This window comes from Bos taurus, chromosome 18, assembly GCF_002263795.3.
Source record: "Bos taurus isolate L1 Dominette 01449 registration number 42190680 breed Hereford chromosome 18, ARS-UCD2.0, whole genome shotgun sequence".
NCBI lineage: Eukaryota > Metazoa > Chordata > Mammalia > Artiodactyla > Bovidae > Bos > Bos taurus.
Window position 1 is genome coordinate 35,327,208 of NC_037345.1, and position 11,426 is coordinate 35,338,633.

Consider the following 11,426-nt stretch of genomic DNA (forward strand, 5'->3'; position numbering starts at 1 on the left):
GGGGCGGGGAAGAGCAGGACAAGATCCGCCCCGCTCAGCCAATGACCAGAGAGCCAATCCGGGCCGCAGGGAAACCGAGTCCCAGTCCTGCAACTCGCTTTGGACCCCGCCACGCCTCGACACATTTCGGACTCCACTTCCCATAATGCAGAGTTCTCCAGGGGCGGACCAGCTCAGGCTGGTGAGGATCTCTGGGAGATGTAGTACAAACATGCTCGGCCATAAGCCTGCTCAGCTAAGACATTGAGACACCGAAAACTACAGTTCCCGCTGGCAACGCTGCTGCGGCCTCTCAGTTCACCTCCCTCCCCCATGGCCGCTGTTTATGCCCCAGCCTCAGCTCTGGTCGCTAGGGTCATAGCCGCTGTAATGACTGACTCTGAGGAGACCTTCAGTCCCTATTCCCCGTCCGAGTACACCTTTGCTGCTTGGCTTTCCTCCCGGCGCGCGGGAGCCGGATTCGGGGGCGTGACACAATCCTGATCCTGCCCCCGCCGATGGGCTGCTGGGATCTGGTCGCCATGGTGACGGACTGTACACTACCAGAGCTTCCCAGGCCGCGGGTGCGGGCTGCCCGGCTGCCCGGCTGCCCTAGGGTCATGGATTCCCCGAACTCGCAACCCCTCAACTTCCCCACCACGTCGAGGTAGGCTTGGCGGTCTGAGGCCGGAGAGGAGGCCTTGAGTAATTCCAGAAAGAGAAAGGGTACCTGCTTCAGACCTCTGCACCTCCTGCCTCTGTCTATTGGTCTGGGGCTCCAGCCCCACTGGAACAGTGATACAGAAACAATCTCAGATGATTTGTCGGCCCAGGAAGGTGGTTACATTCTGGTAAAAGGGGAAAGTGAAAGTGAAAGTCACTCAGTCGTGTCCGACTCTTTGCGACCCCATGGACTGTATAGTCCATGGAATTCTCCAGGCCAGAATACTGGAGTGGGTAGCCTTCCCTTTCTCCAGGGGATCTTCCCAACCCAGGGGTCCAACCCAGGTCTTCCGCATTGCACGCGGATTCTTTACCAGCTGAGCCACAGGGGAAGCCCAGTAAAAGGGGAGGCGCACTTTATCATTAGCAACAGCTAGCCTTTTCGTGTTGAGCGTGCATTAAGTGTCAAGTGCTCCATACACCATATTTAACCCTCACAGCAACTCTATGAGGTGGTAATATCATCATTTTACAAACAAAGAAATAGAAATCTGAAGAGATCATGTGTTTTAGACATGTTTATAAGTCATGGAGCTGGTATTTGATCTCAGCCATGTGAGTCTCTAGATTTGCACTCTTAGCCACAGGATAAACAGCCTCTTTACCCGCTGGCTGAAGATAAAAAAAGCATCTGTAAGCAGCCCAAGAACATCCCGTAGCCTCAAGGTAGCTCCTGCCTGTATTCACAGGTGCAGCATCTGGACACTGCAAATATGATAACAAGCTCCTATAGCCAGAAAAGCCACAGCCAAATAAATATTTTTTTAAAAAATAAGATTTATAAATAAATTTATAAAAAAATAAAATTTTAAAATAAATATTTTAAAAATAAAACACTAGAACTCCTCAGAGGATTATGTGTTAGAAAAAAAGAAAGAATTGTCTCCATCTTCTTGTAAGGAAACTGGGCTGAGCAAAGTTAAATTACATGCCCAAGAGGGTTCCTGTTAGAAGATAGATGTCAGCCTCTGGGTCCTATTAACTAGTAAGTAGAAGTTCAAGACTCTCACCCTGACTCTTGACTCCAGACTCTGTACTTCTTGTCCTATAGCACCTGCCTTTGGTATCACACCCCTAGAATGTGCTGGTAATGTACATACAATGATCATTAGAACCACAGATGAATGCTGAAGGAAGTGTAGGCCTGCATGGTTTTATGGGTTCCTGGTAAGGGGTGTTATACCACTGCAGGAGTACATGAGATTCCAGTGATGAGGAGAATGTGGGAAAATACTTTGAGCCCAGAATCCGGAGCTTGTTGACAGCACCTCTGGGAATCTGGAGGCAGCACTGGGAAGACCCAGAACCTGGCTTGGAGGAGAGAGGAGGCCATGTCTTGTGGTTCTGGGAAGGGTGGAAGTGCACTCCCCACTCAAGGCTCTGTCACCCACCCCTTCCTTCTCCTTCTCTGTGCAGAGCACACCTGCGGCCTCTAGGAGTGTCCATAGATGATTCCCTCTTCACAGAAACCAAGAATACCCAGAAACGCAAGCTTTCTCAGAAACGGAAGACACTGCTGGTTAGTGGCAATGTCCTGTGGGATCTCCAAATTTTGATCCCCAGTCAGGGGTGTGTGGGTCAGAGGCCAGGCCCACCAGCCTCTGGGGTGGGAGCATGCACACTTGCCACACCTCACCTGAAAAGCCTTCCCAGACCAGCCCCTGCCCACAGATAATCTTCTCTTGCAACACAGCATTCTGGAGTGGACCTCATTTCTTCATCCAGCCGATCATGTGCCAGGCGTTGTGCGTGGTGCTGGGACGGTCCCACCAGATCTGTCAGGGTCTTTTAGAACAATGACTGTATCTTTTTTGTCTTTACAGCCCTAGTGCCTGATGTAGCACTTGAGTGGCTGCTATAATGTGTGCCATAACTGCTGTGAGTAAGTGTGTGAAGGCAGTAGCAAAGAATGTTCATCCATTGTGTTGTTGGCTCTGCACTGGAAGTAGGAACTCTATCAGTCTCAGGACAGTCTCTCCCTCCATTCCTGTTCTTTGAAGTTTTTATATAGAAATGAATGCTGGGGAATTCCCTGGCAGTCCAGTGGTTAGGACTCTACACTTTCACTGCAGTGGGGAATGAGTGCCATTGCTGATTCTCCCCACAAATTTAAAAAAATGCTAAGTTAAGATTTAGGAGTTTTGTTGATATTATCATAAGATTGTTACTACTATTTAATCACCAAACAGCCATTGTCCAAAAATCACAGGTGAAAAAAACACATTTGAGCAAACTTGTAAGTCCAGCTCACCGTGGAGAATTGTGGGCTGTGGTAGTTTTCCAACACACACTTAGGTGAGTGTATCTTATGTAGAAGATGGGAACATGATCTGTACCCTTTGTGAGGCTGGGGACTTCAAACATCAAAAACCTGATATCAGGGCGAGAAAGGGGTAGTGTGGACTCTAAGCGGAGACCAAGCGCAGCCTCATTACCGCACGATCCTGATTACTTGGGGCTGCCAGCTATTCAGTGGAAGTGGGACCCGGCTCTCACTCCCTTTATTTTGCTCGTCGGCAGTGATACCGTACTTAACCACCAGGGGGCGTTGCACTCTCCTGCAGTCCCTCCGACCCCCGGGGCCGCCCTTCCCGTTTTCACCTGCAGGGGGAAGCAGAGAGCACAGCTCACGGGAACACCGCCTTCCAGCCACCCGCTTACGGCTGTTTGATAACCAGACCAAGAAAGCAGCCTATGCCAGGAAAACAAAATAGGTTAACTCCGTCTTCTCTTGACAGAAACGGCAGACAGAACGCGAGATCTGGCCTCTTTTATTTTTTAAGTCTCCCAAAATAAGCTAAATTAAGCTTTATTTCTATGACTAAACTGGTTTTGTCTTCTCAGGGAATTTTCAAGGCTGGTCTCTTTGTTACTCTTATATTTTCTGTTCTTTTTTGTTGAAGTATGGTTACTTTACAATGTGTTAGTTTCAAGTGTACAGAAAAGTGATTCCATTATACATATATTCTTTTTCAGGTTCTTTTCCATGATAGGTTATTATTACAATTATATAGTAATTATTACCTTATAGGTTAGTAAGACAAGATATTGAGTATATTTCCCTGTGCTATACAGTAGGTCCTGTTGTTTACCAATTTTATATATAGTAGTGTGTATATGTTAATCCCCAAATCCTAATTTATCTCCCGCATGCCCACTCGGCTATCCCCTTTGGTAACTAAGTTTGTTTTCTATGTGAGTCTATGTTTTGTAAATAAGTTAACTTGTATAATTATTTTAGATTCCACATGTAATTGATATTATATTTAGCTTTCTCTGACTTGCTTCATTAATATGATACTCTCTAGGTCCATCCACATTGCTGCAAATGGCATTATTTCATTCTTTTTTATGGCTGGGTAGTATTCCACTATGTATATATGTACCACATTTTCTTTGAGCTTTAAACTCTTCACAATTCTGTCTCATCATCTCTTCCCCCTCCCATGCTATGTTTTTATTTATTCAACAAATATTTGTTGATTTCCACTGTGTGTCAGGCATTGGTGATACAGTGGTAAGCAAGACTCTACTCTTGTTTCTGAGAGAAAATGGGGGTGTGATGATGGGAAAGAGTGGGTGTTGGGATTGAAAAGAGTATCAGGGAGAACCCCTGAGATCCTAAATATGAATAGCCAACCTGGAGCATTCTTGACCCTGGCAAAGCATGTGTGAACATATACACCCAATAAGTAGCGTTTCTGTTTTTATTATATCATGCATCCAACTAAATCATGCTTCCCTAAATATTTATTCCACAATACTTGCTAAATGCTACTTAAGACTATGAAGAGTGTTAACACAACACTGTAAATCAACCATACTGGAATTAAGGGGCAAAAAAGACTATGAAGAGTATGAAGTGTGATGCCATCAATTCTGGAAGTACAGAGATAGGTCAACCCAAACTCCCAGAGGCTGGAGTCCTCCCTGAGACCTAGCAACAAGACTTACTATGTACTTTCCAAAATATTTCGGGAAAGAATGGATGATTGCAAGATTGAGATAAAATAGGTAGAACTAAGAATGCAAAGAAGAGCCCAAGGAGACAGGGGCAATTTCCACCCTAAGAGGGTCAGGAGCCAGCTATCATTATTCTGGAAGGACTCCTAGAACCTGGATATGTGGGACATGGGAGGTAGGCCTGGCCTCCATCCCAGAAGAACCTGGAAGCTGGGCTCAGGGCCACAGAGCAGGCTTTAATATTGAATTCAATAATTCAATGTTTTTTTTTATTTCAAAGTAATTTATGCATTGTAGAAAATTTTGAAAAATACACAATTATAGATACAAAAGCACCCAATGGCCTATCATTACAGAATAACTGCTGATATTCTTTTGGGTTATTTCTTCCTTCTTTTCTGGTTTTTCATCTTACCTGGTTGTGCTTATTCCCTAATTTCAGGCTTTACTTAACCCTTGCTATAACCCATGTTAAGCCTCTTTGTAAATATTTCATGGCTGCACAATAGTCTTCTATTTTTAGATACGTAGGGAGTTTTCTGACTTTTTTCATAGTCATAAGTAAGGCTTTGGGGACCTGCCACCTCACCTCTGTGCCCTCTGCAGTGGCCAGCCCAGACCTCAGCCTCAGCTGGCCTGCTCTCCATGGGCATAGGCCCGTTCATAGCTCTTCAAAAGTGTTGCTGTTTCCCTGAGGTATTGGTGCTACCCAGGCAGTGGAAGTGTGGAGTCCTAAGCACTGGACCACCAGGGAATTCCCATAAGGACCACAGTCTTAATTGTGAACCATATTAAGACATGTGTGGGGGAGGAAAGACCCAGGAGTAGAAGGATAAGCCTGGAAAAGAACATCAGGAAGGGGAGCAATGTTGTCATGGTAACCCCACCTGTCCCTTCTTATAGTCTGGTTCCTTCTCCATTGGTGGCCACCTGTCCCCATGGCCCAGATACATCAGTGACCAGACCATTCTGCATAATCGAAAGCCCTGTTCAGATGACTACCGGAAGCGGGCAGGGTAAGCCAGGGTCAGCCTGATGGTGGATAGACTGGGCCCAGAAACAGTACAGGGATGTGTGCTGCCACAGACCTGTGGGGCATGAGGGTCCGGCAGGGTGTCCATGGCATCTCAGCTCACCACCCCCTGCAGTAGCTTGCAGCAGCCCCTGGGCACAACCAAGCCGAGGTACCTGGAGCAGCTTGAGAACTACCTGCGCAAGGAGCTCCTCCTGCTGGACCTAAGCACAGATTCTGCCCAGGAATTAAGGCTGCAGGTCAGAACCACAGAACCCCTGCGGGGAGGCAGGGGCAGGGCTGCCAAGGAACCTTACTCACCGGGACTGGGCACTTCAGATTTTCTGCAGAGACCAGCCTTCCCCAGCTCTTTTGGGTTCCCCATTCCTGGTAAGAGAAACAGGTTCTATGACAAAGCCAGTGAGCAAGCAAAGCGACCAGGGTGGAACCAAAACTCTCCTGAGGCTTGGGCTTCTTGACCTGAGTAAGTGGCCTGGATACAGTCTCCAGTCCCTTCTGTGATCCCCAGCACCCACCTTGGGTCATTCGATATCAGTGAATGGAGCCTGAAGCCTGACAGTTGGGCAAGCAGGGGTCATAAAATGTCCACCAGCCCAGTCACACCAGCCCCAAGCTTGAGGAACTTAGCCAAGACAGAAAGAAATCTGGATGTAACCTAGATTCCGATGCATATCAGGGAAGTAATCACCCAATTCCTGCTCAAACGGAAATGATGATGGGGAACCCCACAATTCTGACTTAGTCACTGCCACAAGCATTTGCTGAGCACCATCTGTGTGCAAGCTCTGGATGGGGCCTAGATATGGCCTCATGAGCTAAAAGGAACCTCGCTAACAAGGAAGCAGAAGCTGAGAGGGCATCCAGCTTCACAGCAGTGGAGCTACGACTCAAACTCAGGGTGGGTTCAGGAGTCTGTGCTCATTCCAGTAGACAATGTTGCTTCCAAAAGCTTCCGGTGTGTCCAGGTAGGACAGGAAAGCACATGTCTCATTGGAGTTTGGAATGTAAGGTTAGAGCCTAAAGTGCTGTAAACAGGGAGGGGTGTTGGTGAGAGGCCAGCTGAAGCTCAGTGAATGGAGGAGGCCAGTTGTCTGGAGAGCCAGAGAGGGGGCACAGGTAGAGAGGGGGAGGCCCTGACCCAGGTTGCCTGCCAGGTCTCCAGAGAGCAGTTTAGAGGGATGGACTCAGCTCCTGGACTGTGCGAGACCCTAGGGTGCCTGTGGCATTTATTTGAATGTGAATTGACTGGCAGCTTCACACTACAACCCTTCTAAGTTGAGCAAAGAAACACTTAGGTCCCACTGAGGGTGGCAGCTATAGGCCAGGAGATGACAGTTTCCCTTTTCTTGCCAGCCTTACAGAGAGATCTTTGAATTCTTCATAGAGGACTTCAAAACATACAAGCCATTGCTGTCCTCCATCAAGAATGCATATGAGGTGATGCTGGGTAAGACTGCAGCCTCTCTGCCTGGGCCCAGCCTGGAAGAGGCACAGAAGATCCTATTTTGATCTTCTGGGTTCTGCAGGGGTCTGGGGTACCTACAAACTGGGCTTTGAGGTCACCAAGCCTTCTTGCTTACACTCTTCCATGATAGGGCACCCCAGGGCAACTGACTACTGCCCATTCTTGGTAGCATGGTGGGGCGGTATCTGTAGGAAGCAGAGCATCTTTTCTATTGAGACTGAAGCCCAGAAGGGAGTGTGTAGTTCAGGGAAGTGAGGGGGCTTCCCTCCCCAGGCTCAGGAGGTGCTGGGCATGGCACAGCTGCATAACTAAAAACTGTACAGGGGAGGCGCAGAGGTGAGACCCCGGTCCTCATCTGGACTCTGCCCTGGTTGAAAAGCAAGTGCAGGAAGTTCTTAAGCAGGGAGTATAGACTTCTTTGAATGGGAGTATAGACTTGAGTTTGCAAGGGACGTAGTTGCTCACTGTGACCTCAGATCAGTGTCTGCTGGCTGTTTGTCTTCCATGGCCCCAAAGGGCCTCCCCTACCTGTCCCTGCTTAGCCCACCAGAGGGAAAAAATTCGGGCTCTGGAGCCCCTGAAGGCCAAGCTGATCACTGTGAATGAGAACTGCAACGAGAGGATCCTGGCCATGAGGGCTGAGGAGAGAGATGAAATCTCCATGCTGAAGAAAGAGAAGATGAATTTGCTAAAACTCATTGACAAGAAGAATGAGGAGAAGATCTCATTGCAGACTGAGGTGAAAAGGGAGTAATGTGGTGCCCAACTCCCTGAATTCCTGCCACCCCACCCCACGGGTGACCTTGAGGCCTTTGGCACTGGTGTGACCCCCTGGCTCTCTCTAACCTACCTGGAATAACATACAGAGCCACCACCTGATCCCAAACCCTGCTTCCACATGCTGCCCTCCTCCTTGGCCCAGCTCTGCCTCAGTGTGGCCCTCAGTGCTAGCAGAGTCCTACTCCTTGGCTGCCAGACTTTCTCCACAGGTGGAAGCTTCGACACTTTGACAGGAACAACCAGTCTCCTCTCCTTCCTCCCTTTTCTGTCCCCAGGCCCTGGTAGGGCCGCCCAGCACCCACCCATCCGCTGTGGTGATGAGCTGTCCAGAGACAGCCCCTGACCACAGAGCCATCTCCCCAACAGGTGACCAAACTGAGGAAGAACCTGGCTGAGGAGTATCTGCACTACCTCAGTGAGAGAGATGCCCGCAAGATCCTCATTGCAGACCTGAATGAGCTACGCTACCAGCGGGAAGACATGTCACTAGCCCAGTCCCCAGGTAAGCCTGAGGTGGGTTTCTGCCCTGCTGGAGAGGAGTCTGACTCTCACCACTCACTCCCATGTATTCATTGCTCCTGATACCTGCTCATTCCATGCTCACTCCCAGTGAGAGATGTTCCTGCTGCCACCAGGGTCTGTGGATCTTCTGAGCTGGCCTGAGAATCACGGACTTGTTGTTTATGTAGGAAACAATTGCTGGCAGTTGAGACAACCTAGACTCCCCAAGGGCTGCACAGGCCTGGTACTCCACGTCTTGGGCTTCTCTATTTAAGCTCAAAGTCCTACAGTGGTAGCATGATGGAAAGACTCAGTGGTTCCCATCCTGGGAGAGCAGGAAGACCCGGGATGTGCCCTGAGGGACACTCAACCCTGTCCTGGGCTACAGGCCCCAGAGCCAGGGTGATACGAGCTGGCGGGCCTCCTGGCAGGCGTCTGGGGGGAGGACCCCGTGAAGCTAACAGTGGCTCTGAAGATGGCCCGGCAAGACCTGACCCGCACACAGATGGAACTCAACACCATGAAGGCCAACTTTGGAGATGTGGTGCCCAGGAGGGACTTTGAAATGCAGGAGAAAACCCTCAAGGAACTGCAGGAGCAGGTGCTGGTGGGCAGACAGGGTAGGGCAGGGCCACACAGGTGGGTAGCAAGGACCAATCACCCTGCCCACAGCTGGAGAGCCTGAGAGACGACTACGAAGAGGTCCGCAAGGAGCACGAGATGCTGCTGCAGTTGCACATGAGCACACTGAAGGAGCGGGACCAGTTCTACTCTGAGCTGCAGGAGATCCAGCGCACCTCCACGCCACGGCCGGACTGGTCCAAGTGTGAAGGTAACGCTGGCCCTCGGGCCCTAGGGACTGCACAAGTGTGTGGTCTGGACTCCAGCTCCCTCTCTGCAACCCCTGCAGATATGGTGGCTGGAGGACGAGATCGCTGGCACATGCTGGCTGAGGGCAAGAACAGTGACCAGCTGGTGGACGTGCTTCTGGAGGAGATTGGCGAGGGGCTGCTCCGGGAGAAAGACTTCTTCCCTGGTCTGGTAGGGTAGTCCCTGGGCTCGGGGAATAGCCAGGCCTCACTGCTGAGAAAACTTCAGGTTCTGGGGGAACGATGTGGGGCTTTGCCCTGCCTGTTGGTGGGGCTACAGCTGGGCCCAGAGACAAGCTGACATAGTTCCTTTCAGGGCTATGGGGAATCCATCCCCCCTTTCCTTCGGTTTGATGGCATTGTGGAGAACAAGAAGCCAACCAAGAAGGAAGTGGTAAAACTCCTCAAGGATGCCTGGAAGGAACGTATCACTGAGGAGCAGGTCAGATCTCTCCAGCTGTTTTAGCCTGGCATGGCTGCCTGAATCCTCCAATGGTGGAGGGTGGATGTGGACGGGGCGGTGAGGGGGCGGTATTCCCTCGAAGCACTAGGGAACTGGGAGGAGGGCCAACCAAGCAGTCTTCCCCCTACCCTGCAGAAAGAGAAGTTCCCAGATTTCTTCTTCAGTTTCCTGGAGCGCCACTTTGGGCCTGGTGATGCCATGGCCTGGGCTTACACCATTTTTGAATATATCAAGCTCTTCCATACCAATGAAGTCATGAGTCAGTTCTATGCAGTCTTGATGGGAAAGGTAAGCTTGGGCCTGGCTCTCTACCCTTTGTCCCCAGCATAGGCCAGCTCTGTCCCTACTCCTCTAGGAAACAGTGAGATAGTCAATGCTTCCTCCCATAGAGGAAAGAGAGTGTGTACATCAAGCAGAAGCAGACCATAGCACAGCTGCTGAAGGAGATGACAAACGTTGACAGCCAGAATGAGGGCCTACTAACCATGGAGCAGTTAAGGTGAGAGACCAGTTGGGTCACCCCAAATTCTAGCCCAACATGCCCTCTGGCCTGGTTCCCAGCTGTGCAGGGGGAAGGGGAGCCTGGTGGGAAAAGGCCAGAACCTCAAGGCATGCTGCCCTTTTGAGCACTAGTAGGACTGGCAGAGGGGTGCAGTAAGATGGGTAAGCAGGCCTCCGCCAGGCCTGTCGGCCCTCATGTCTCCCTACAGTACTGTCCTCAAGAGCACCTTCCCCTTGAAGAAGGATGAGAGAATCCAGGAGTTGATGGAGGCAGGGGGCTGGCATCCCAGCAGCAGCAATGCAGACTTGCTCGACTACCGCCTGTTGTTTATGGAGGTGGGTTGGGGCCCAGGAACTTGCCCAGCCCTGACCTAGCCTCTGCCTAGACTAGCCCGTGTATCTTCACCCTGCCTTGTGGCCCCTTCCCAGGATGAGGAGGGCCAGAGCGTGCCCTTTGTGCAAAAGCTGTGGGAACAGTACGTGGTGGAAAAGGATGAATACTTAAACGAGTTAAAGCAGGAGCTGGGCCTGGAACTGTGAGTGATCCTGGGGCCCACAGGCTCATCCAGTCATAGGCAAGTCCTGCAGGCTGGCCCACAAAGTAGCACCTCTAGCCCCTGGGTCTCCCTAAGCATCAAGCTTGCTGCTGGGCCTTACATAACACTCAAGCCCAGGAGAGGGCATCTTGGGGTCTGGGTAAAGAGCAGAGGGTCAAGGTCTGTCTCTCTCTTTCTTTGCGGAACAGCAACGAGGAGGTGACCCTACCCAAGGTACGTGAGGCCCTGATGAACATTGATCCCAACCTGGACAAGCAGACCTTGAACCACTATTTGAGGCAGGCCTTCCAGCTCCCCATGACAGAAATGCCAGAGGAGGATGAGGAAAGGGAAGAAGGCATTGTGACACAGCTCCAGACTGCACTAGAACAGCTTCAGATGAGTGACATTAGGCGTATGGGGCCTCGGGAGCAGGAACCTGCAAGCTAAGGCCACTGGGGCAGCCTAAGTGCTCCCGTGCTGCTAACCTCTGATTGCTGTTATAAAATTCTTTGTCTTAACCCATGCTATTCTCTAGGTTATGATGGGGAGTCAAGGAGAGGGGCTTGGTCCCTGCCTGGCTGTCCCAGGAAATGCATCAAAACACAGCATA

General features: G+C 50.4%; 1 protein-coding gene across 6 annotated transcripts; it reads left to right on the forward strand.

Moving 5' to 3' along the window:
- Positions 1–126: 126 nt before the first annotated feature.
- Positions 127–11,424, forward strand: TSNAXIP1 (translin associated factor X interacting protein 1). 6 transcript variants are annotated; one of them, XM_059877460.1, is made up of 16 exons: positions 128–646; positions 2,119–2,221; positions 5,569–5,681; positions 5,814–5,937; positions 7,052–7,145; positions 7,706–7,902; positions 8,310–8,445; positions 8,876–9,045; positions 9,117–9,276; positions 9,355–9,485; positions 9,630–9,755; positions 9,912–10,064; positions 10,166–10,275; positions 10,487–10,613; positions 10,707–10,852; positions 11,023–11,109. In XM_059877460.1, the coding sequence occupies exons 1-15, from the start codon at positions 498–500 to the stop codon at positions 10,815–10,817; spliced, it is 2,004 nt and encodes a 667-aa protein (XP_059733443.1). In that variant the 5' UTR covers positions 128–497; the 3' UTR covers positions 10,818–10,852; positions 11,023–11,109. The 6 variants fall into 6 exon arrangements, with proteins under 6 accessions (XP_010812977.1, XP_059733443.1, XP_010812974.1 ...); XM_010814672.4 differs by having other exon boundaries at positions 129–646; positions 5,817–5,937; positions 10,707–10,813; positions 11,023–11,424; XM_002694824.6 differs by having other exon boundaries at positions 130–646; positions 10,707–10,813; positions 11,023–11,424.
- The last annotated feature ends 2 nt before the right edge of the window (positions 11,425–11,426 follow it).